Source organism: Scyliorhinus canicula, chromosome 9 (assembly GCF_902713615.1).
Source record: "Scyliorhinus canicula chromosome 9, sScyCan1.1, whole genome shotgun sequence".
Classification (NCBI taxonomy): domain Eukaryota; kingdom Metazoa; phylum Chordata; class Chondrichthyes; order Carcharhiniformes; family Scyliorhinidae; genus Scyliorhinus; species Scyliorhinus canicula.
The window spans coordinates 47,040,118-47,066,218 of NC_052154.1; the positions used below are offsets into that span (position 1 = coordinate 47,040,118).

A 26,101-nucleotide genomic window follows, 5' to 3' on the forward strand; every position below is an offset into this window, starting at 1 on the left:
ATGGGCTATCTTCTCCAGCGGGGACAAAGAAAGGGCTTTGTGAGCTGCGCACTTGTGGATCAGGGGTTCTATTGCAGTTGCCGTGTGTGATTTGTGCGGCGGCAGGGGTGGGGGTGGTGGTGATGAGAGTTGTGAATTTGAGGGGTGACAGGTGGACCTACCCTTCAGCTTGGTGGAGGTCGTTGGTGGTCTTGCAACATTGTGCGCTGGTCGTCCTGGTCATGCTGCTCGCATTGACAGCCATTGCCACTGCCTTCCAGGCGGTATTGGTGGTCCTGCTGCTGGCCCTCCAGATGTCGTCGAGAAGCTTTGTCCGGTCGGCATTGCCAGAGCGAGGAGCAGGTCGGTGCTCTACCATGCTTGAGTGTTGACTGAAAGTGCTTGCTGAGGAAACGTTTAAAAGCAGCTCATCCTTGTTAACGGCAAGGTGCTGAGGCACGAGTCTGGCAAATCAGATGGCGAGACAGCCAGTAATGACGAGAAGCTCGTGGGGGCTCATTTCCGGCACTAAGTGCCGTTAAATATGGGCCACAATCTTGCCACCGCGGCCATCAAGAAATACCCGCCAATCGCGCCCAAAATCACACTTAGAGATGTTTCCGTTAAATCCCGCCCAATATACCTTGACTAGATCACTGACAAATATGTATGTCAGAATGCGTAGAAATGGTTGTCATTGATTTGGCGGGCATGGCAAACCATAAACTGGTTCTTGACGTTTCTGGTATACTTTATTTTAAGCAGTGCCACTGAAAGCACTGCTGTCATTTGAATGTTTCCTTGTACACATTCAACACAAACCTCAGTACAGTACCTGCGTATCTTAGCAGAGACATTAGGTTTGCTGTTCTATTTTCCTTTGAATTGAGGAGTCTCTGCTCATTACAATTATCTACTAAAATGAGTTACCTTCATTTCTGGCTGGAAATGCAGGTGTGCGGGTACAAACATGTGGGTCAAGAGCATCTTGTCTGCCGCCTGACCTAAGTTCTCCTTTTTCTCCAGTGTCTAAGAAGAGATTCTGGCATACTGTGCCAGAAATGGAGGTGGGAACAAAAGCAAAATGCCTTGCAACAATTTGTACAAAAACGTGCGAGAATCTAGTGCCAGCAGCAAACACAAGATGAAAGAAATTGGTTAAAAAAATAACAAAAAATAGACATATCTTTATACATATTACAATGTTCTTTCCACAATTTCTAGTACATTTATGTTTGCCTTGCAACCCAGAAACTGGAATACCAAGAAATGTTTGAGGTGGGTTCTATTACTATGTCTGACCAGGTCCAGTGTTAAATGGAAAGGTCACCAAATGGGTAAGATTGCAGCAGAGCAGGATTTCCAACCATTCATTGTTTCCAGTCACCATATTACATCTCACACGTCCCACGTTAGGCAATATTGACAAGGATGTACACTTAAATATTCAGTAAAAAGCAGTCGCCGCAGCTTAATCTGATCTAAAACCAATTACTGAATGTCTTCCGCCTGTACCTTAATCGTTTTGTTATTTTGTTTAATAGGTGACTTTTATTCAAAATCTTGTTTTCTGTGTTGAACGGAGCTACCGTAGACCAGATTATGGTATGTGGGAGAGAGGAAGCAAATATAACAATGGCAGCACGGAGCTACATTCAAGGTATGCTGTTTCAAAATCTTATGCTAGTTCATATTTTTATAATTATACCTGCATTTAATACGTTGATTACATGTATAAATACAATGGGAAGTGGAAATGATTTGCTGGGTTTTTGCCATAATGTTCCATTGATACTTTAAATGCAGCAAGCATTTGTTTTTTTTTACATTTCTTATGTATTTTTTTCTACTATCCATCGAATCCCTACAGTGCAGAAGGTGGCCATTTGGCCCATCAGATCTGCACCTACCCTGTGAAAGAGCATCCTACCTAGGCCCACTCCCCTGTAATCTTACCTAACCTGCACATCTTTGGACACAAAGGGGAAATTTAGCATGGCTAATTCACTTAACCTGCACATCTTTGAACTCTGGGAGGAAACCGGATCACCCGGAGGAAACCCACACAGACACGGGGAGAACATAAAAACTGCACAGAGAGTCACACAAGGCCAGAATTAAACACAGGTCCCTGATGCTTGGGTGATTGGAAAAAATACTTTCAATATGTCGGGTGGAATTTAATGGAAACGTTTTGAAGCTCATTTGTGGCGTGTTTTTCAGGGAGTTAGTTCCCCACCACTATTCAATGACATTTAGTCACTTTTTTGGGCCTTGGGTAATTTCTCACTAGTTTAGCCCACAATTAGAATTTTTGTCATCACTGGGAAGCTGAACTCCGGGTTTGGGCCACCATTTTTGAAAGGTTGCCACGATCTCTAAAGTGAGCTGGTACCCCCCCAACCTATTGGCAACTTCACCCCCACACACAATGGGCACTACCGCACATCCCCCCAAATGAAGACACACCACTATGGGGTCCCTGAGTGTTCTCCATCTTCAGACCCTCCCACACTCCCTTACAGGATCCTCCCCTCCAGGACCCCTCCACCCTCCTTTCAAGGGCATGGCCCCTCTCAGAACCTGACCCTTGGCAGTGCCACCAGGACACCCTTACACTGCCACCTGACTCCCGAACAGTGTTCCTGCCAGCTTGGCAGTGCCAAGATGCTCACGTTCCAGGGGGACGGCCAGAGAGTCACCCTGAGGTTTCCCACCGTCCGGGAGACCCCCCCGGGTGCCGTTCTGCCTGGCCCACATTTCTGAGGACCAGTAGTGAACGGCGCTCGATTGTAGCTTCGCTGGGGAGGCTGGTAGGTCCCAGGAAGCCGGTAGGTCCCAGGTCAGTGCGGCTAAGTAGGTTTAAACTCTACTTAGGCATGCGCCGTTTCCGATTCTAACACCTTCCGGGCTTGGGTAGATCCCGTAAGGTGTGAAGGCTGCCGGAATGCCGGCGAAAGGCCTGTCCTGGTCTACCGACTGCTCTCGAACGAGAGTGCAACGTCGCTGGTAGATCATGCATGTAGTATCATTGATGGTGAATATTTTTATGTTATTTTCTGTTTCTACTACTGTGCCATATTGTAAATGGCACCTATGATCTAGGGAGATAGAGGACAACTTTCATGCCTGTACATAATTAAGCTTAGAATGGCAACAGATCCAGAAAATTCTGTTGACCATTTGATTTTAAAAGCTGTCAGTTTGCACAATCATTAACACAATGATAAATAATTTAACTAAAAAAAAAATACAATTACTTCTGATTCCCTAAATTCCCATTTCTCTGTTTTCTTTTCTAATTCTTTCTTATTAAACTTAAACATTTGAACAAACATGACGTGGTATTTCCCCGAGATCTATTCTTGGGCCTCAGCTTATCACCATTATTATTAATAACTTAGATAGTGGAACAGTATTATATATCTGTGTTTGTGAATGGCACTGTAAGGTTGGGCAGTAGGGGGTTGTGCAGATCGGAGCAGGAAGTCTGCAAAGTCACATTGACAGACAATGCCGATCAAATTCATTGTGGGGAATCTGAGATCATTGGCTTTTAATTTGGGAAAGGCAAATCAAAATAATTTCCTCATGGTGAGAGGTGAAGAGCTAGCAACCCCATCACTGAAAGCTGCTGATGCAAATTTCTAAAGGCTACTATACTTCCTTAAAAAGTAATAAAAAAAGGTGAATAGAACATTGGTTATTGTCTTGGAGTTTAGAATGTAAAATTGGGCAAGTAATAGGTTGGTCCTACAAGGCCTTTGTCAGATCCCATCTGGAGTACTGAATTTAATTTTGGACACTAAGCCTCAGGGAAGATAGAATGGCCTCAGAAGAGATGGATTCAGTTGAATTATAAATGGGCTAAATTATGACAATAGGTTGTATTAATTTACCTTCCATTGTCATGACTTTGATTTAGTTGAGTCATTTTAAATGGTTAAAGCATTCAGTGGTGTACATGCATCAAATCTATTTGCTCTGATGAGGGACTACAAAACTAGGATGCATAGAATTATAGAATTTTACAGCACAGAAGGAGGCCATTCGTGTCTGCACTGAATCCTGAAAGAGTTACCTACCTAGTCCCATTACCCGGACCTATCTCCATAGTCCTCTAAATTCATCACTTTCAAATATATGAAACCTCGTATGAAATCTGCCTCCACCTCTCTCCCAGGCAGCACATTCTAAATTCCAAATACAATGAGTAAAGAAGTTTCTCCTCATCTCACTCCGAGCTCTCTTGCTAGCCGTCTTGAAATTGTGCCCCCGAGTCACTGGGCACGACTTAATGCCTCATTGGTTAGGCAACATGGCCGTTAAATATTGCGAGAGGGAGAGGACAGCACGGTGGCTCAGTGGTTAACACTGCAGTGTCATGGCGCCGAGGTCCCAGGTTCGATCCCGGCTCTGGGTCACTGTCCGTGTGGAGTTTGCACATTCCCCCCGTGTTTGCGTGGGTTTCGCCCCAACACAAAGATGTGCAAGGTAGATGGATTGGCCATGCTAAATTGACCCTTAACTGGAAAAAATTAATTGGGTATTCTAAATTTTAAAAAAAATATTGCGAGAGGGCTTGCGGGATTTGCAACACTTGGAATGCCTCAGGAGACTCACGATCTGGCTCTCGCCCTCACTGGGTGAGGTCCAGATTAACATATTTAAGCAAGCTATTAGACTCATTTAAATATTCTCTTGTGACCGGAGAACGAATTACATAGACCAGATGTAACGGCACCTGGGAAGGGTCTCCATGGCCATTAGATTCCCCCCAGGTGGTCGCGCTCTGGACAGGATGGTACCCTGGCACTCCCCCTGGCACCTGGGCAGCTTGACACTTCCACCTGGACATCCAGGCACTGTCATGGTGCCTGGGAGTGCCATGGTGTCTGTGTGCCAGGTTGCCCGTGCCAGGGATCAGGGCCGGGGATGCCCTGCCCTTAAGCGGTGAGATTAGGTGAGACACAAGGTCCTTTAAGAGATAAGTTGGGGCATTGGGGGGATCCGGAGGCCACGGTGGGGGGGGGGGGGGGGGGGGGTCAAAAGTACAGAACAGGTTTGAAGGGCTGAATAATCTATTCCTGTTCCTAGTTTCCAATAGCTTTCCTATTAGTACTTATCTATCTCTACATTTGTCTCATTTGTGGTTAGTTCCTATTTGGCTAAAGACTAATTTTGAAAGCTGCTGCGTTCGATATTCTGCATGCTGAATATTTAAGAAATTGCTCCAAATTGCTACTTTTCAAGCACTTAGCTCACTTGTCTTAGCTTTGTGCATGTTATCTTTTCAAACTGGAAAGCTGTTTGTTGCGAGGCAGTTTCTATTGGAAAGAAGCGAAATAATTTGAAAACTCAAATTCATCCAGGTAATGCATTGATGCTAGATGCTGCAGTGTTATTGATGGAACGTAGGTTGTTGCTTTGATTTTCTTGTTTGCAGAATAAATTCTGGGGGTGATTCTCCAGCCTCGTTGCGCTCTCGCTCAAGTGTAATGAGGCCGGTGAATAGCGGGAGAGTCTAAAAACTAGATCCACGCCGGGTGCCAAATGTTGTGATGCAACCGGTTCGCTCCCATCGGCGAAATCGGGATCCCGCCGTAGCGTAGCGAGAAACCAATTATCACCAATTCACTTCCGTGCATTCAACAAGAGCTACCCCATATCCAATGGCCTCTTGTCATTCAGCGGCCTCCTCAGCAAGTGGTCACACTGGCACCGATTAGTACTCCTTTTGAAAAACATGAACCTGGCAGAAGGGCTTCTGTGGTCAGCCAAGGAGGTGAGTAGCCATCTTTTCTCACTGTCAAAGATCCCAGGGGGCGCTGGAATTGCCACCCCAGTGCTCGGAGGGGGGGGGGGGGGGGGGGGGGGGGGGGGGGGAGCTCGGCTGGGGGTAGGGGACCCTCCACAGTGGTGGGCCACCATAGGGGTGTAGGGGAGTCACTGGGGTGGGCAATCGCTCGTGGCACCACCATGCCAACCCCTGGATTGTGTGTATCCATTCTGGGGGCAACCCCTGTCCCTGCCCGTCTGCCCCACTGACCACCCATAACCCCCACCGACTGCTGGGGACTCTGGCTGCGCAGCTGAAGGCTATCGCTAATTGGGAATTGCAATCATGGTTAAGTGAGCACTTGACACATGCCAAGTGCATTCCTGAGGGTGGGCAGGCCATGTAACATGTGGGAGTCATTGCCTAGGATCCCAATCACAGCCTGCTGCCTGGATACTGTGCCTGAACAGAGTGGGAGGCAACACCACACATGCAACAACCGGACACCCATGAGATGGGACACAGCTCCGGGGACATATCCACAGGCAGAAGGTGGGTGAGCGCCACGGGTAGGAGGGGGGATGCCTAGAGACATGGGCAAAGGGCAGTTTGGGTTGTGGCGGAGTGGGCTGAGGTAAAGTGCTCTTTAAAAAACAAATCATAGATACATTTAAAGATGCATTTCCAATTAATTAATCTTTGATGCAATCCATAATATTAGAACATTACAGTGCAGCACAGGCCCTTCGGCCCTCTATGTTGCGCCGACCTGTGAAACCACTCTAATGCCCTTCTACACTATTCCCTTATCATCCATATGTTTATCCAAGGACCATTTAAATGCCCTTAATGTTGGTGAGTCCACTACTGTTGCAGGCAGGACATTCCACGCCCTCACTACTCTCTGAGTAAAGAACCTACCTCTGACATCTGTGCTGTATCTTTCTCCCCTCAATTTAAAGCTATGTCCCCTCGTGCTAGACATCATCCGAGGAAAAAGGCTCTCACTATCCACCCTATCTAACCCTCTGATCATTTTGTTTGCCTCAATTAAGAACAAGAACAACGAACAAAGAAAATTACAGCACAGGAACAGGCCCTTCGGCCCTCCCAGCCTGCGCCGATCCAGATCCTTTATCTAAACCTGTTGCCTATTTTCCAAGGATCTACTTCCCTCTGTTCCCCGCCCGTTCATATATCTGTCCAGATGCATCTTAAATGATGCTATCGTGCCTGCCTCTACCACCTCCGCTGGCAAAGCATTCCAGGCACCCACCACCCTCTGTGTAAAAAGCTTTCCACGCACATCTCCCTTAAACTTTCCCCCTCTCACCTTGAAATTGTGACCCCCTTGTAATTGACACCCCCACTCTTGGAAAAAGCTTGTTGCTATCCACCCTGTCCATACCTCTTATAATTTTGTAGACCTCAATCAGGTCTCCCCTCAACCTCCGTCTTTCCAATGAAAACAATCCTAATCTATTCAACCTTTCTTCATAGCTAGCACCCTCCATACCAGGCAACATCCTGGTGAACCTCCTCTGCACCCTCTCTAAAGCATCCACATCCTTCTGGTAATGTGGCGACCAGAACTGCACGCAGTATTCCAAATGTGGCCTAACCAAAGTCTGATACAACTGTAACATGACCTGCCAACTCTTGTATTCAATACCCCGTCCGATGAAGGCAAGCATGCTGTATGCCTTCTTGACCACTCTATCGACCTGCGTTGCCACCTTCCGGGTACAATGGACCTGAACTCCCAGATCTCTCTGTACATCAATTTTCCCCAGGACTCTTCCATTGACCGTATAGTCCGCTCTTGAATTAGATCTTCCAAATCACCTCTTAACTTTCTTCTCTCTAACGAAAACAGCCTCAAGTCCCTCAGCCTTCCCTCATAAGATCTTCCCTCCATACCAGGCAACATCCTGGTAAATCTCCTCTGCACCCTTTCCAATGCTTCCACATCATTCCTATAATGCGGGAACCAGAATGGCACGCAATATTCCAAATGCAGCCGCACCAGAGTTTTGTACAGCTGCAACATGACCTCATGGCTCCGAAACTCAATCCCTCTACCAATAAAAGCTAACACACCGTACGCCTTCTTAACAACCCTATCAACCTGGGTGGCAACTTTCAGGGATCTATGTACATGGAAACCGAGATTTTCTGCTCATCCACACTACCAAGAATCTTACCATTAGCCCAGTACTCTGTCTTCCTGTTATTCCTTCCAAAATGAATCACCTCACACTTTTCTGCATTAAACTCCATTTGCCACCTCTCAGCCCAGCTCTGCAGCTTATCTATGTCCCTCTGTAACTTGTAACATCCTTCCGCACTGTCCACAACTCCACCGACTTTAGTGTCATCTGCAAATTTACTCACCCATCCTTCTACGCCCTCCTCCAGGTCATTTATAAAAATGACAAACAGCAGTTGACAAATGACAAACTCTCCCAAGGAGTAAAAAAATAATCCTATTAATTTAACCTACATCAAAAATACATAATTAAATTCAGTATCTTTTGTAATTAACAGTAAAATTGTTACATTCGTAATGTATTAGCATTGTCCAATGGCATTTATACTTATGTTAAATGTGGGTAAGTAGTTGGCCAATTGTTGCCTAGCTGATCACGTTCACAGAAATCTTGCCACAGATTTTATCATTTTCCATATTTAATCATCCAAAGAATTTCTGTTATCCTCTTTTTCATTAATTTTGGGTTTCCCACAGTACAACTGGTTAAACAAAAAATTAAACTAATGAGGAAGGAAAATCTAATGGAAATATTTAAATATAGGCAGTATTTAGCAGTATTCCTAAATCAAGAATGTTTGAAACTTTTTTAATTTTAGCGACTAATTTCCTATTTCCGCAAGTATAAAACCTGTCCCTCCCTGTGGTTTGTGGAAATTGCCTTCCAAACTCAATTTAAGCAAATTTCACTTGAAAGACAACAATGTTTTTTGGGATGTGATGTGGACACCATAGTTGTTTCATTAAGAGCAAATAGTCCAATCTTTCTCGTATTTATGCACTTGTTTATTTTGTTGTATAATATTGCACAAAACAAATCATATTTACAACTATTTAGTTTGTTTGTTTGTTATGTAATATCTTAATCCTGTGTTAAGTTCAAATTGAATATTGCTTTAAGAGCATAATGATTCATGCTCAACAATTTGAAATGCATTTTTATTTGCCATATTCGCAGAAACACCTACCATATGCCAGCGCACACAGAAATGTTTGCTTCCAAATGCTTATTGTATTGATTTTTGCATATACTGAGATTTCAAACATGCCTCTTTCTCTAATAGTTCAGTTGGAATGGCCAAAGCTGCCCTGGAAGCAATCAATGGCTTTAATCTCTTTGGCAATCAGGTATTTTGAATTATATTTATTTATTTTTGTTTCCACATCAGAATTGGTAGCTGTCAGTAATTCATCAAAAGTTGTGAAGAAAAGGGCATTCAGAATTATGACACACTATATCTCACTTTCGAGGAGCATAGTGTTTATATAGGATCCCTTTCTTATTTAAATTGATATGCATGGGAAGTTAATTACTATAAATTGCCCTACAATGAAAACCAAATTCTACAAAAGCAAGTTAAAACGAGTGGCTACACTTTAATTAGTATTTCATGGTCTTTTTTTAAATAAATTTAGAGTGTCTAATTCTTTTTTTTCAAAATTAAGGGGCAATTTAGCGTGGCCTATCCATCTACTGTGCACATCTTTGAGTTGTGGGGGTGAAACCCACCCAGACACAGGGCGAATGTGCAAACTCCACACGCGCAGTGACCCAGGGCCGGGATCGAACCTGGGTCCTCGGCGCCGTGAGGCAGCAGGGCTAACCACTGCGCCACCATGCTGTCCGTAGTATTTCATGGTCTTTAAAGATGAAAAACAATTTAAATAACTTGCAAAAAGATACAACTCATTTTTTGCATACATTATGATAGTTTTCACCCTGAATATTTAAGGAATTATATGACAGCATTTATAAACCTTGCAATGAACCCAAATTTGGCGGGCTAGTTGCAAAATCCTCTGAACCCTTTTGTAGCTTGAGTTGAAACTGAATATTGCTATTTTTAATATTTAGATGTTTTTTTTATATATCTTCAAACCAGCAAGAGCATTCTTGGTAGAACTAGAGTATTACATTTTATATTTGCCTGGTTTACATGTAATGTAATAGAGTGCGGTAATTTCATGTTATTTTTGACGAAGGAGTGGAGTCTGTGCCGACTCAATAAACTAGAAGCGTGGGAATGCTTCATGACCGTTATGTTATTGTGCATTCAAGTACAGTTTTGGATGAGGAGAATTGCTGCAAATGAACAGATGGCACAAAACAAAAGGAAGAAGTCATAATTTATGTAACTGTGAACTGAATTCATAACTCCTCATCATGTCTAACGTGTTCACATCTAGAGTTAGCAAGGTTCTCTCCTTAACTCTTTCCTGTTCCTTATGCACACATTCATGGTTGTGTGAGTAGCCCTCACACACCCTGACAATGAGCCCCACCTCATTGCCTCTACCCATAACTCTGTGACATATTATTACAGCACTTGTCTGACACCAAATTATGTTGGATTCAAAACATTTTCCGCAATGTAATGGCCCAGCTCTTACAATCCCATTAGCAGTGAACGCTGAGATGTTCAGCACTCTAGTGAGGGTCGCAGTGGCATGGGAAGTTCTGGGCGTACAGTAAAGGATCAGCTTCAGAGAAAGTAATTGTGAAATGCTGAATATTTGATTCTGATGTAACTAGTGAATCCTCCAGGCTTTGATCAAAGTTAGTTACCTCTTTTAGTGAAATTGCTTAAGAGGTTGGTGGAGATTAAGACACCACCATACCTACCCTAATCATAGCAATAATGACCATGAGGTGTTCTTCTTGGACTGACTTTTAGAGGTTGTAGAAGTGTCATGTGATTGTCCTTTTAAGAAAGGTTTTTGTCTTATCACATGGCTTCAGTGATGTTATTGTGTGGGTGGAGCTGGGCTGTGGCTGTGTGAGCTGTTTTTGGTTTTGCTTTCACATTTGAGTGCTGTGGACTCAGACAGGAGAAAGAAGTGTTTTGGTCTGTCTCTCTCTCTCACTAGTTTTATTTTAAGTATCTGTTCCAGTAAAAATCACCTTGGTGATGGCTTTTAAGATTTGGTTTGCTTTCCGGAAGGGTTTCAACGTGCTAGTGAGACGGGGTCAGAATCTCAGGAAAAGCCAGTCTTAGTCAAGTGAGAATTCAGAGTGCTGGGCCACGCCCTTGAAAAGGAGTTTTTGGTTTATGGGATTTTGTTTTTGAATTGGAACAGTTAAAGGGGAATTCATTAAGTGTTATACATAGATTACTGTAGCTGTGGGGTATCTTTATATTTGTAATTGATAAAAATTCTTGCTGTGGGTTTATATAAATGGTAACTAAGTTCTTAGAATAAAGATTATTTTGGTTAAAGTGTCTAGTAAGACTGTTGAATCACATCTCAAGTGAAGGCTCTTGTGCTCATCCCAGCCAAATTCAACAAAAAGTTATAGGTCAGGTGAATTTGATAATATACTTTGGAGTTTCTAAAACCTGACCCATAACATAAACACCTGGATGAAGTAAGAATGTTATTACTGTTAATTTACTTTAATGGAGTGAGAAAATGATAGTATTATAATTTCAATGATTTTAAAAGCTTGTTTATTTATTGGAGCTTCCACCTAAATTTTGAGCCTTATCTTATCACTTTGAAGTGAGGGGCAGGAGCAAAACTTGCAGCTGTATAGAACCTTAGTTAGGCCACGCTTGGAGTATAGTGTTCAATTCTGGTCGCCACACTACCAGAAGGATGTGGAGGCTTTAGAGAGGGTGCAGAAGAGATTTACCAGGATGTTACCTGGTATGGAGGGCATTAGCTATGAGGAGAGGTTGAATAAACTCGGTTTGTTCTCACTGGAACGATGGAGGTTGAGGGGCGACCTGATAGAGGTCTACAAAATTATGAGGGGCATAGACAGAGTGGATAATCAGACGCTTTTTCCGAGGGTAGAGGGGTCAATTACTAGGGGGCATAGGTTTAAGGTGCGAGGGGCAAGATTTAGAGGAGATGTACGAGGCATGTTTTTTACACAGAGGGTAGTGGGTGCCTGGAACTCGCTGCCGGAGGAGGTGGTGGAAGCAGGGACGATAGTGACATTTAAGGGGCATCTTGACAAATACATGAATGGGATAGAAATAGAGGTATACGGACCCAGGAAGTGTGGAAGATTTTAGTTTAGACGGGCAGCATGGTCGGCACAGGCTTGGAGGGCAGAAGGGCCTGGTCCTGTGCTGTACTTTTCTTTGTTCTTTGTTGTAAATTTCACTTGTGTAAGTCTCATGTTTCAGCTAAATGATATATAAAAGACATGTTATTTTATCAGCATAAAGTCAGACTCATACCACTGAGTGTATGCAGGCACAAGCACATTAAATGTCATCTTGTGCAATTCCATTAATGGATGTGCTTATCATTCAGTCCTGAACAGCAAACCCATTTCAAAATTGACTTCAACATCACTTTGACTGAAACCTGATTCAGTGATATGGAGTTGCTAAGCACAAACATTCACTGTAACCAAAATGATCTTGCATGAAAATGGTGTTAATAAATTTGGAATATGTGGTTTGATCGTCTTTATTATAGAACCTATTTACACAAATAATTTACTTTCATTATTGGATTTCTCAGGCTGTGGAAAAAGATATGAGTGTATTTTAGTTGGACAAATATTTCTTTTCAAATCTGTTGCATATGCAGCCCAAAATCATATGTTCAAAATTCAATAGCTGAGGCAAAATAAACTAAAATGGATTTCCTAGGCTCCTAACGTTAAAAACATAAGGGTGATTTCAAGCTGCGATATTAGTTATGGCCATGAAATATTACGCTAACAAATTGATGGGGCAAGGCTTTGGAAATCCAGAACTGAGCTGAAAATCCGTCACCGTACAGGCAGGAATCAATAAATTTGCATGTCAGCAATGGATGGTGCCCACGCATCAGATTGTAAATTGGTATTGGAGGTCCTTCGTTTTTCAAAGATACCCAAACATATGAAATGTGGTCAAGGAGGCAATATGTTACAAAAAATGCTTTGAATCAGCTATAATTTGGTGCCAGGGAGAAAGGGAGTGTTGTGGTGAAAGATTAAAATCACTCACCAAACTTTTATTCACAAGCATGCTTGCATTTTGCAGGGTGTTTTTCCCATGCAAAGGCTGTGTGACTATAAAATACTAATAAGCATAACTATACAGGCTGCAGCTGTTCCCACTAGATTGTGCCTCAGTCATATTAATGATATTTAATCCCTCCAGCATATCTTCTCCCTGATCTTGTGTAGCTGCAATTTTGTTTAATTCCCTGCGCTGCGAATCACAGCCCTCCTGTGCTCTCATTTGCTTCCTAGCATAAACACTGGAACTTACCTTTTGCCCAATCATCTTTTGCCCAATCAGCCAATAAAGTCAAGATGAAGTTGGTGAAATTGTAGATCGCCTCCAGCATAACCATTACAACGTCATGTAATATCGCTTTGGGTGTCCCACCTCTAATTATCCCATTGGGGTGATGACGTGGTGGTTTCTGATACTGCAAGTTGACAAATTAAAACACCGTGTATTGCTCCAGCCAAGTTTATTAATAACATCTATACAGTACTCTTCAAAGTATTACCCTTCTACTCCAGGTCCCCAGAAGAATGGGAGAAAATTAGTCCATTTGACCATAATGATGGACACAGATAATAGAATTGCCCCTACGCTACCCGGGTGGGAGAGGGGAAGGTATCAGATATTTACCAGGAACTTTTGGAATCGGAGGAAATTCCATTGGAGGAGCTTAAGGGTAAGTGGGAAGATGAGCTGGGAGGAGAGATAGAGGAAGGTCTGTGGGTGGATGCCCTAAGCAGGGTTAATACATCCTCATCACGTGCCAGGCTTAACCTGATACAATTCAAGATAGTCCACCGGGCACACATGATGGTGGCCCGGATGAGCAAGTTTTTTGGGTTAGAGGACAGGTGTGTGCGAGGCGCACGGGAAGCCCAGCAAATCATGTCCACATGTTTTGGGCATGCCCGAAGCTAAGAGGGTTTTGGCAGGGTTTCACTAAGGCAATGTCCACGGTACTCAAAACACATTTGGTGCCGAGTCCGGAGGTGGCGATCTTTGAAGTGTCGGAAGAGTCGCGTGTTCAGGGGGCGAAAGAGGCCGACGTCTTGGCTTTGCCTCCCTGGTAGCCCGGAGACGGATCTTATTAATGTGGAGGGACTCGAAGACCCCGAGTGTAGAGACCTGGGTTAGTGACATGGCTGGGTTTCTCAGACTCGAGAAAATAAAGTTCGCCTTAAGAGGGTCAATGGTTGGGTTCAGCTGGAGGTGGCAGCCGTTCGTCGACTTTCTCAGGGAAAATTAAAATGTCAGCAGAAGCAGAATTCCAAGGCGGGTGAGGGGGCCAGATTGTTGTTTTATGGTTGGGATGTGGGAAGATTGTGATGGGGTGGAAATGTTTATTGTACAATGTTTATGTCGCTGTTCTTGTTATTATTGTAAAAACTTGTAAATACCCTAATAAAAATATTTTTTTTTTAAAAATTGCCCTTACACACAACCTAGTATTGTACACTCCTTTTTATGTCCACATTTTTAGCCGTGTTATTAGTGTAAAAGGTCGGTGCAATGTTACCCAAGTCCTTCTGTTTTCCCGACTTGATAATATAATCTGAATAGCATGATGACTACTGGCAGTGACTTCTGTTGGAAATAACATTGCTACATTTCCTTATCCATTCGTTATTCCTTCCTTGAGGTAGCTTCACATGCTGTCATAGATGCAAACAGGTGGCTTTATTAGTGTTCATGGTGGGCACCTCCCATGATCTCTTATTGTTAAGAGTGTGATTACTGCTGCTGCTGTCCTCCAGTTGTAATTGCTCCGAGGATTTGCCTGAAACACAATGGTTGAGCGAGTTGTTGGTTGCTTCCCTGCTGGCAGAAACAGACTGTGAGATATAAATTTTCATCTGAGACCAAAGCACATACACATGTCATTAGTCATCATCATCCAGTAAGGTCTTTGCCATTGCCAGGTAGATCCAGATCATTCTGGTGCCCCTTAACCATTACCTTATCCTCTGCTTTGGCATATCCTGGGGAACCACTCCACCTCACTTGTTTCCTGCTCCGCTACCAACTGCTGCTGTCTCACCCTGGCCCTCAATTCCTAAAGCTGTCGACACAACTCTACTTCTTATCCCATCTTCCAGTGACCCAGGAGCTTCACTTCCAGGCACTTCCCTTTGGAATAGTTACCATCCTATCTTTTTCAGTTTGTGTGGAGAAACTTTACAGTCAAATAAAGTATTCTCATAATATATTTGAAACAGAAATCAAACATTCCTATTTGATTCCAGGCATTAACATGTTTTGCTTCTTTGCCTTCTTTCCCTTAAACAATGTTTTATTTTCTCAAAGGTAACCAACTAGTTTGTGCCTGAATTTCCCAGATTCAAACAGCAGTGTTGTTGAGCTGCCTTCTTTAACTTTGCCAAACATCTCTGAAGCACAAGTGTCCATTGTGCTCGAGGTGGAATGGATTAATTCATCGGTCTTAACAGTTCAAGCTTCTGTCAAAAATAGTTAACTCCCTGATAGTCTGCAAGAGGATTGTGCAAAGACTGGTTTGTTTAAAACCCAAGAAAACAAAAACTGTTATTTCTTTAAATACATTTGAATTGTGATTTGCACTGGAATAGAACATAGAACAGTACAGCACAGTACAAGTCCTTCAGCCCACGATGTTGTGGAATCTAACTCACAATCTTCATTGTGGGGTATTTAACTCCACACACTCATGGCAATTTAATGAAAAAAAGACATTAACGCTCACAGAAAAACTCTTTATTGCACACATAAATAACGATTTTTATATTTCTGTTCTTATACCAGATTAATAACTTAAAACTTTCCTATTCTAAACAAAACTTCAAGTGGAAGTCTCTCTCTCTCTCTCTCTCTCTCTCTCTCTCTCTCTCTCACTCTCTCACACTCTCCGCAAATCTTTAGTGACTTACATCAGTTTATGTTTTGGTTAGCCTTTTAAATTTGCTAAAAGTCAGTGACTGACCATTCGAGTCAATCTAAACTTCTATTGTCATGGCTAATGTTCGGTTTATTCTCTGACTACTTATATTGCCTTCTTACTGGGAAATAGATCAGTACCCATACCATGTTTTTTTTCCTCGCCCCACAAACACGAGGAAACTTTCACTGCACCGGGCATAAGGAAATGCTCAATACGGTTTTGTTGCACCGGCTTAAACACTTCACCGGACACTAGGAAATGTTTGATAGCTGCACCAGTTTTCTCACAACACTGGACACTAGGGAATGTTTGATACTATTTGACCACACCGGTTTACTCAACTACCAGACACTAGGAAACGTTCAGTATGTTTTACCATACCGATTTACTCATTACACCAGATACTATGAAATCTTCAATTTCATTTTACCCACCAGTTTTCTCATTACACCAGACACTAGGAAATGTTCAATGCCACTTTTCTTACTACTTTAGTTTACCCTGGAAGACCCCATTCCTTCATTTTTAACCAAGGAACCAATGTTATACTATCTTTGGTTACTCACAGAATTGTATGTTGGTTCGGATCCTCAAACTGATCCACCGGCTTCCCGTCCAAACATTGACCGCCCTATCTAATGGGTGGTAAATGAACATACTCACCCATCCTCTGCTGTTAGTGTTTGATCCGGTGCCAGTGTCCGATATTGCAAAGATCCTGCCATCTGTACCAAATTGCATTGGTAAAAGATTGTAATCACTCATGTCTGCAAGTTGCACTAATGAAGACTTTTATTCACAAGCAGTCTTGGGCGATCTACAGGGTGTCTCTCTGATACAAAGGATGTGTATGCTTTTCAAACACTGTAAAATCCTTAATAAGCAGAAATATACAGGTGGCAGTTGTTCCCTTTAACTCACTGATGGCTTAGGCCTTATCACACTTTTGCTCATCCAACCTGTGAACGTCATTATGTTTGTGATTATTACTTTCCCCACACCTGAAAAGGGCGCCAAAAAGTATTCATTTAGAGCTGTTAATGCTCATAACTACTGTTGCCTACTTCAAAGCTATTAATCTTAGTATCAATCTTAAAGTGGAATTATTTCAATTTCCCCACTTAGAAGAAAGGAAATGTACTGCTTTCAGTGCACAACTGACACCTCTTCAAATATTTTTATATAAACTTTAAACATGTAGATATTCTTAAAGGGGAACTCGGACTGCACAGAACTGTGTTTTAAAATTTCCATTAAAAAATTAAATTTATATGAACTCTTCATGTAAGAGGGGGAAAGACTGGAAATAGGAATTTCTACACAAAATATTCTGTTTCTCATTTTGTTTATTTTTTTAAAGCACCACAATAGCTTCTGGCTATCACACTATATCTCTGTTTCCATAACAACATATTTTTAGTCAAAACGTGACCTACCATCTTCAGTTTGTGGTGCTGCTTCTGGGGTTGGATGGCTCTAAATCAGCCCCCAGCATTTAATCTACCCCATGAGACAAGCTGGGTTATCTTAATGAAGCTGAAAATCAATTAAAGAAGAATACCTCCTACTGGCAAGATATTCCCTGAAATTTTCTTTTTTTTTTCCTCGTACAAAATGACAGAAATGCATCAACAATAACTTGTTATTATATAGCCTCGGAATGCATAAAAACAGTCCAAGGTGCGCTGCAAACGCATAAAGGTAAAAAGTGAATGCTCAGGAAAGGAGGAAAATATTCGGACTGCTCACCAAAGTCTTGATCAAGATGGCCTGTTTTAAGGAATTCTTTGAGGAAGCGGGTGAAGTGGGAATGACGGGAGCAATTGGTTAGGAAAGGAGTTCCGGAACATGGTCCCTCGATGCTGAAGGTTCATATGTCAATGGTGGGTCCGACAGTGGGGGCGTGCACAAGAAACTAGATCAGTGGAACAAAGAACCTTTGAGTTACTTCCTTATAATTCGTAGAAATCAGAGAATTTACAGTGCAGAAGGAGGCCATTCGGCCCATCGACTTTGCACCGGCCCTTGGAAAGAGCACCCTACTTAAGCCCACACCTCCACCTTATTCCCGTAACCTAGTAACCCCATCTAACCTTTTTGGACACTAAGGGAAATTTCACATGGCCAGTCCACCTAACCTGCACATCTTTGGACTGTGGGAGGAAACCGGAGCACCCGGGGGAAACCCATGCAGACACGGGGAGAATGCACAGACTCCGCACAGACAGTGACCCAAGCCGGGAATCGAACCCGGGACCCTGAAGCTGTGAAGCAACAGTGCTAACCACTGTGCTACCATGCCAGCTTTGTGAAATTACCCTTTGCTCCAATACATTGAAAGTTTAACAAAATAATCCTTTAATTCATATCTGCATTAATCAACCCTGGCCTGTAATGATATTTCTGCGTTCCCAAAGACACTGAACCCACAAGCTTCATCAAATGTTGTATCTATCAATTTCTTAATCTTCATAATCTTCAGTTATGTTTCTGACCATGTAAAGTGCTGGAAGGTGTTGTTGACAGTTCTATTAAGCAGCATTATTCAGCAATAAGTTGCTCACTCAGGCTCGATTAGGATTCTACCAGGGCCACTCAGCTCCTGATCTAACTACAGCCTTGGTCCAAGCATGGACAGAAAAGCTGAACCCAAGAGGTGAGGTGAGAATGGCTGCCCTTGATATCGAGGCCACATTTGACTTAGTGTGGCATCATGAAGCCCAAGAAAAACTGGTGCAAATGGGAATCATGTGGGAAAAGCTCCACTGGTTGGAGTCATACCTAGCAGAAAGGAGGATTGTTTTGGTTGTTGGCGGTCAATCAACTCAGTCCCAGGACAACACTGCAGGAGTTTCTCAGGGTAGTGTCCTGGGCCCAACTTCTTCATCTGCTTCATCAATGACCTTCCTTCCATCTTAAGGGCAGTAGTGGGGATGTTCACAAATTAACCATGTTCAGCACTATTTGTAACTTTCAGATACTAAAGGATATGTGCCCATATGCAACAAGACCCGGACAATATTCAGGCTTGGGCTGATACATGGCAATAAGAAAGGCTGTGGCCTGGTGGTAGTATCACTGCACAAGTATTCCAGAGAGCCAGGGTAATACTCTGGTTCAATCGACCCTGGTTCGAATCCCACCACAGTAGATGGTGAAATTTGATTTCAATAAAAATCTGGAATTAAAAATGAAGCCAGTGTTGATTGTCATAAAAACCCATCTGGCTCACCAAATGTGACTCCAGACCCACAGCAATGTGGTTGACTCTAAACTCCCTCTGAAATGGCTTAGTACTCAATTCAAGGACAATTAGGGATGGGCAATTAATGTTGGCCTAGCCAGCGATGCCCACATCCCCTGACTGAGTGAAAAAACAATAGCATTCATGGCACACAAGTGTCAGGTATTGACCGTCGCAAACAAGAGAGATTGTAACCATCTCCCCTTGACATTCAATAGGGTATTATTAGTGCTCAATGCCCCACTATCAACACCCTGGGGGCTCCATTGACCAGAAAATGAACTGGAAAAGCCATATGAATAATGTGGCTACAAGAGCAGGTCGGAGGCTCCCAAGTTCTGCAGAGAGTAACTCACTTGCTGACTTTCCAAAGACTGTCCACCATCTAAAAGAGACAAATCAGGACTTCCCTGAATAAGTGCAGCTCCAACAATGCTGAAGAAGCTTGTCACCAAATCGAACAAAGCAGCCTTCTTGATTGACACCCCATCCACCATCTTTAACATTCACTCTCTCCACCACCATGCACACTGGCAGCAGTATACCATATACAAGATGCATGGGAGAATCTCACCAAGTCTACTTTGACACCTTCTTTCGAACCCACGACCTCTACCGCCCAGAAGGATAAGGACAGCAGGTGCATGGGAACACCATCTTCCTCTGTGCCACGTACCTTCCTGACTTGGAAATGCATCAGCTTCTCTTCACTGTCGCTGGATCAAAATCTTGGAACTCCCTCCCTAACAGGACTGTGAGTGTAACTACACCACCTGGTCTGTAGTGGTTCAAGAGGCAGATCACCACCACCTTCTCAGGCAATTAGGTATGGACAATTAATGATGGCCTAGTCAGCAACGGTCACATTCCTTGAATGTGATAAATTTAAAAACTCATTTCCACAACTTGCTTTTCTTAAATGAGGCCAGTATCTTGACTTCAAATGTTCTTGCAACAAGTACCAGCAGTTGACCCTTTTCTGTTTATAGAAAAGTGTCAGTCCTACATTTAACCTTTACAATTTTAAACCTCTGCTTCTGCTTGTATAAACCTGTAAGTATTGAGTTTATTTCTTGTGTCTTGCTACATGCCATGTACCTCTGTAAGATTTCTGTTGAGATGTATTTTTTCAATGATTAGATCCCCAGCTTATCAACCATTTTTCATATCTCTTCCCTTTGATACCAGGGATCAGAATTGCTCCTCTCCCTTTTTAAGAGGTAGGCAGACTAATAGCTCCATTCACATGGTTTATAGATTTTAGGGTTGATCTAGCTCAGACATCACAATTGCAAAGCCTTGATTGTAAAGAAGAGCTAAGCGTTGTCAACTGTAAAATTGTTAGTGTCACTGTTTTTCCTGATTGCTTCTGGGAAATGCCTTGGGATGTTTTAACTCTGCTAAAGGTTCTATGTTGCCTGAGAATTTTGAAAATAATACCAAAAATCACTTCCCGTATGTGTGTACATGTTTATAGGTATGTAGAAAATTCGATGTAAATGTTATCCCTTATTTACAGGGATGTTCCTGGTCAGTCATTTTTGTTGATTTTGATGCCCACAATCGGAACAGACAAACACTGTGTTCACTGCTTCCACGAGAATCAAGGTCGCATGTAAGTAGAAAATTGGAATATCCTCATAAAAAAAATAGGTAAATGCTTGTACACAGCTATCGATTTTTCTAAATTTGGAAAGCTTTATTGGTTTGGAGAAAGTACTGATTTATGTATCCACTGTCAGAACGCTTTGATCATTAAGTATTGGCTATTGCTGGTTCCTGTCAATGAGCAATTAGAATTTCAGCAAAGTAATGGGTGCATTAAAAGTTGATTGATTAACCTTGAGCTGCAAAAGAAAACTCTGCATTCTCACTGATGCAAGATATTTCTTTGATGTTGTGCATTCATGTTTATTCTCACAGTGTTAAATTTTCAAAGGTTTTCTGCTCTCAAAATGCAAACCTCAGCAGGCTTTTTATTTATAATGAGCTTGCTTATTTTAACAGCAACATTATTATTTCTGTGTAAGTTCCTTCAAAATCTCTGGGAACATTCATCTTGGTGATTAAGAATGGGTTTGAATAACTTAACAGTGTTATAAAAATTGGTGTAGTGCTCTGAACATTTGGATTGGAGAGGTTTAACAAATGAAGGCGCCTGATTTAAATGACTTCAAGTGCGACGAGGATAAAATGATCTCAATTAATGAAGCTATCAGTTTGGGTATATTTTCTCTTTTATTTTACGATTGCTGCACTGTTTTCTCTGAACTGTACAAGTTATATACAGAGGTTGGAACCTCAAAAAGAAAAGATGTGTTTAAAAAATGTCGTTGTTTGAATATTTTTAATAGTACAGCGGGTAGGTCTGGGAAGAAGATGGGAAGACTCCGATTCCTGATTCTTTTATTTTAACATGGCAGGAGGTTCTTCATCTGTATTCTTTTGGCAGTGCAGAGTGTTCCGATCCCCAAAGAGACTGTTGACTGTTAAAAAGAAATTCGAACAACCAGTGATCATCCAAAAGAACTACGCTTCAAGATTTCATGTTTTTAAACAAAAGTGAACATTACTGTATATAAAGAAAAAACAAAGCTAGCACTACAGAGTTAACCTTACAGCGTGTCGAGACTTAAGAGTATAAATCCAGTTCCCCTTTAACTTCCTAATTTCTCTCAGTAGTTCTCTTATACATTACAAGATCTTGACGATTCGTTCACTTCTCCTTCGGGGACTGCAGCAACAGTGGATCTGCTCACGAGCTCCCTCATCTCCAATACTGCGACCCACATCAGGGTTGCTCCCTGAGTTTCAGGCCACCCATCTTTATAGTTGTAAAAGTGAACAGGACACATTTGCAGCCATCCTGGGCCAGGAAGCAAAATGAGAGAGCCTTCATTGAGTCTTCTGTCATTGGGGAATATGGAGATCTTGCCTGAAAGTACCATAAGTACATTTTTACTAATGTTAAAAACAGATTTTCATATGTATATGATGGGATTATATGCTGATTTATAATACACAAAATGTAAAAATTATATAACGTTATTATGTTGCTTTATTGCTGTTTTGTACTTACGGCTGGAGCAGCGTTAATTTCCTGAAATTAAAATGCATCCACACTGGAAAATAGTTTGCGAAGCATAGAGAGCACTTTCTTACGGAAGTAAATGTTGATTATAGCGATTGGACCTTTCAGCTAGATGTTAGTGTTTCCATACAAGGTAATGAACAATGACTGAACTCACATTGTGGTATGGCCAATAAAAACAGAAAATGCTGGATAAACCTCGCGGGTCTGGTGGCATCTGTATACGGACTCAAAACGCTAACTGTGTTTCTCTCTCCATATATGATGCCAGACCTGCTAGGTTTTTGCAGCATTTTCTGTTTTTATTTTAGATTTCCAGCATCTGCAGTATTTTGCTTTCACATTATGGCCATATTATGTGAAATTGGTGAGAGGCTATGAAGCTGATGTTATAAATCCACAGAGCTTTGAAACTTTGAAGTGAAATTACACTAGTGGTTGAAAGGAGTATAGGTATCACAGAATAACTGATAGAGATTAAACTGGTATTTAGATCACATCAGAAGTAGTAGCACCATTATTAGATATGGAGGATATCAGAAAATAATAGAATGGTTGCACTACATAGAGGCCATTCATTCCAACATGTGTAAGCTGATTCTCTGTAGGAACAATCCAGCTAGTCCCACTTTCCTGCCCTTTCCCTGTGGGCCTGCAATTTTTTTCTCTTCAGATCCAGTTCTCTTTTGAAACCCACAGTCAATTCTGCCACCACCACACTCGCAAGCAGTGCATATTCATTGTATATCAGCTGTGTTTAATTAAATACAGGTAGAGGTCAGTGTGAATCGGTAGCAGGTGTTTTAATTGAGAACTTTAAAAAAGATACAGAAACTGGGATGGGGTTAGGATAGAAGGCTTCTTTCATGATCATGAGTGATGATTGTTTGCAGCATTAAACTTCATCAACAGGCATTTTGGAGTATAACAGTGAATTCTAGATCTTATCCACTCACTGCAGAAAACATATTTTCCTCAGTTTGCCGTGGTTCTTTTGCCAATCGCCCTAAATCAGTGTCCTCTGATTCTTTACTCTTCTGCTTTAGAAATAGTTTATTCCAATTTACACTATCAAGACAGCTCGCGATTTTGAACAGCTCTATCAAATCTCCTCTCAATACAGAGATTGAATATGGGACCTTTAGGTTTCTGTAGCTGTCTTCTCTGGTATCCTGCCCAAACATCAATATGGCTGGAGTACATAAAACCATGCAACTATAGGCCCTTTATTGCCTTTGTTACATGCTGTTGATAACCCTGTCATCTGTGTCATTCCACTTTTACTATGCACAGCACAATTTTACTTAATATATATGAAACAATATTTTGCCAAGTCCTTTAACAACCGGGGATGGAATTTTACAGCACGGTCATGGCAGCAATTCAGGACATGCAAATGGGCCAGCACACTGTTGGCGCGAATTCTGAGCAATTTCTGGCCCAGCAGGTGTCCTAACCACTCGGGCCGGAGTTAGCGCCAAAGAGCCTGACAGCTAGAGCTGTTTTTAAGCGTTCCACTTATCATGTACTCAGTGTTGCCACAAAGGTGGTTCAGAGAATACCTGCCGAGGTGGAACCATAGCTCCATGCCAGTGAGGAGCGGAGGGACACTCTCTTCCCCAGCGTGGCCTGCTCTCCAGAACACTGCCTGGGAGGTGCTGACAGAGGCAATCAGCGCTGCCAGTCTCACCAGGAGGAGACCCAGCTGATGATCCAGAGGGGTGAGGGGTCACTTTGAGTTGTCTGCCCTCAGAGGAGCAGAGAACCATGGAGGGTCCCAAAGGCTGTGGTGCAGGTGTCCTCTGGTTAGGGTGAGTTCTGCTGCTACCCTGCTTCCTCTGCAATGGGACAGCGCTTCTGAGGAATGTCAACACCTCGTGGGCCCCTGATTGAGCTTGGCCCTTGATGATGCTGCTGGGGTAGGAGGGTGTGCAGCGGGGTGGCCTGGGTGAGCTCTCAGATGACCAGTGGCCTTCTGAGCATTTAAAGGACACAGGCAGCACTCAGCAGTGTCAGGAACCAGGAGCCTTCAAGTGCACCAAAGGGGTGCATTTAAAAGACAGATTACAGCAATGGTGGACTGTGCCAGGCCACCTCGATTTTGTAAATACTTGTTGTAATTCATGCCCACAATACCTCTGCCTGAGAGGAACAGAGCATTGAGGAAGGGCAGAGCATACTATTTCCAACCCGCAAATCACATTCAATCACATGCTGGCATGGGGCTCAAACATTGTTATCGCTACCAGCGAGGGTGGAGCACGGTGCCCGAATAGTGCTGGGCGCAGATCTCAATTTTGGCCGGACGCCCAATTCTCTACCCCATCTCATTTTGCATATGTGGTACCGCGAGGCAGAGAATTTCCCGCACTGTTTTATATGCTCTTGTTTTCTTTCTGTCATTCCCTAAATGCAACATTACACTATAATCTCTGATTTCCATAATGGCTTCACACGGGAAAGGTTCCAGGTTTAATTTCCAGTTCGACTTTATTGATCCCACTCCAGGAAACAGAGAAGAGGCTAAAATTGCCTCGCAATTTTTACTTTTTATGTTACAGTAAGCCAGAGCTTATTCCCATGAACAAGTGCAGATGGCAGCTGAGGACTAAATCTGGCTTAACGTAATGCTACCAGTCGTCAAAAGACGTGCTGTCACTTTATATCCAGGTTTATGCTGAAATAATGATGAATTGGGCAAGGTACAAAATTGTTGAAAATTGGAAAAATAATGTCAATCTTGGGCTTTAAAATTCAGTGTTTAATTTTCCATTCTAGGGTCCAATTGACTGACATTTATGTAGGGCACGATTGAACCAAATGTGAACGAAACCCCATAGTGAACGCGTTTAGCCGCATGTTTCCCGGCGCATGCAGCGGCCAGCAACACACTTCTATCTAATTCGACTCCAGTTAGATACAGGGCCTCAGTGGGGAACGTGGGGCCAAGGCCGCACTTAGTCCTGTTTCCTGCAATGAGGAGCCTCACTCGCCAGAACTTCTCAATGCAGGGAGAGATCAGGATGTCAGTTTTAAATGGGATCATGATCTCTTGATCCCCGGATGTGACCCTCCCTGGATGTGACACCCAAACCTTTCCAGAGCCCTAACTCACCTATAATGGGGTCCTCACCCCCCTGCACCCCACCTCACGTGCACAGGCACCCCTGGGCACCTTAGCAGTGACAGGCTGGCACCAGCAGTGCCAGGGTACCACCCTGCCCAGAGGGCATGCACCTGGGGGCCTCTGATCCTCTGGGAGATCCCCACGTTTGCCATTCTGCCTGGTCCCTGGTTTGCAGAGACCAGTTCTGAACAGCACTCGCTCGAAATCTCCAGGGCGAAGAGGAGGGATCCCAACGCCTTGGTTACCTCAGGGAAGTGCATATTAATGTGAGACTAGCTGTCTCACTCTAATATGTAGATTTGCCACAAAGTGATCCTATAATGGGCGGGCTTGACATTGTGACGTCTCTCGAGATTGCGATAGATTTTGCGAGGCGTGACAAACCGGGTAGATCCTGGGAGCGGTGTCTCCCAACAGTTACTGGCCACACTGCTTTTCACAACTTAAATATAATTTTATAACTTTTTTTAAAAATTTAGAGTATTCAATAATTTTTTTCCAATTAAGGGGCAATTTTGTATGGCCAATCCACCTACCCTGCACATATTTTGGGTTGTGGGGGTGACACCCACGCAGACACGGGGAGAATGTGCAAACTCCACACGGACAGTGACCCAGGGCCAGGATCGAACCTGGGACCTCCGGTGCTGTGAGGCAGCAGAGCTAACCACTGTGCCACCCAATAATTTTATAACTTTAAGTTCTCATTCGTACATTGTAATCTCAAATTAATATTT

General features: G+C 42.8%; 1 protein-coding gene across 3 annotated transcripts in view; it reads left to right on the forward strand.

Annotated features, from left to right (window-relative positions):
- The window catches only part of phkb (phosphorylase kinase, beta), a 408,331-nt gene that overhangs the window by 166,377 nt on the left and 215,853 nt on the right, over positions 1-26,101 (forward strand). For all 3 annotated transcript variants that reach the window (XM_038806656.1, XM_038806654.1, XM_038806655.1), the window contains 3 exons: positions 1,524-1,639; positions 9,092-9,155; positions 20,666-20,761. In XM_038806656.1, coding sequence (XP_038662584.1) covers positions 1,524-1,639; positions 9,092-9,155; positions 20,666-20,761 — 276 coding nt within the window. The remainder of the gene's footprint in view (positions 1-1,523; positions 1,640-9,091; positions 9,156-20,665; positions 20,762-26,101) is intronic.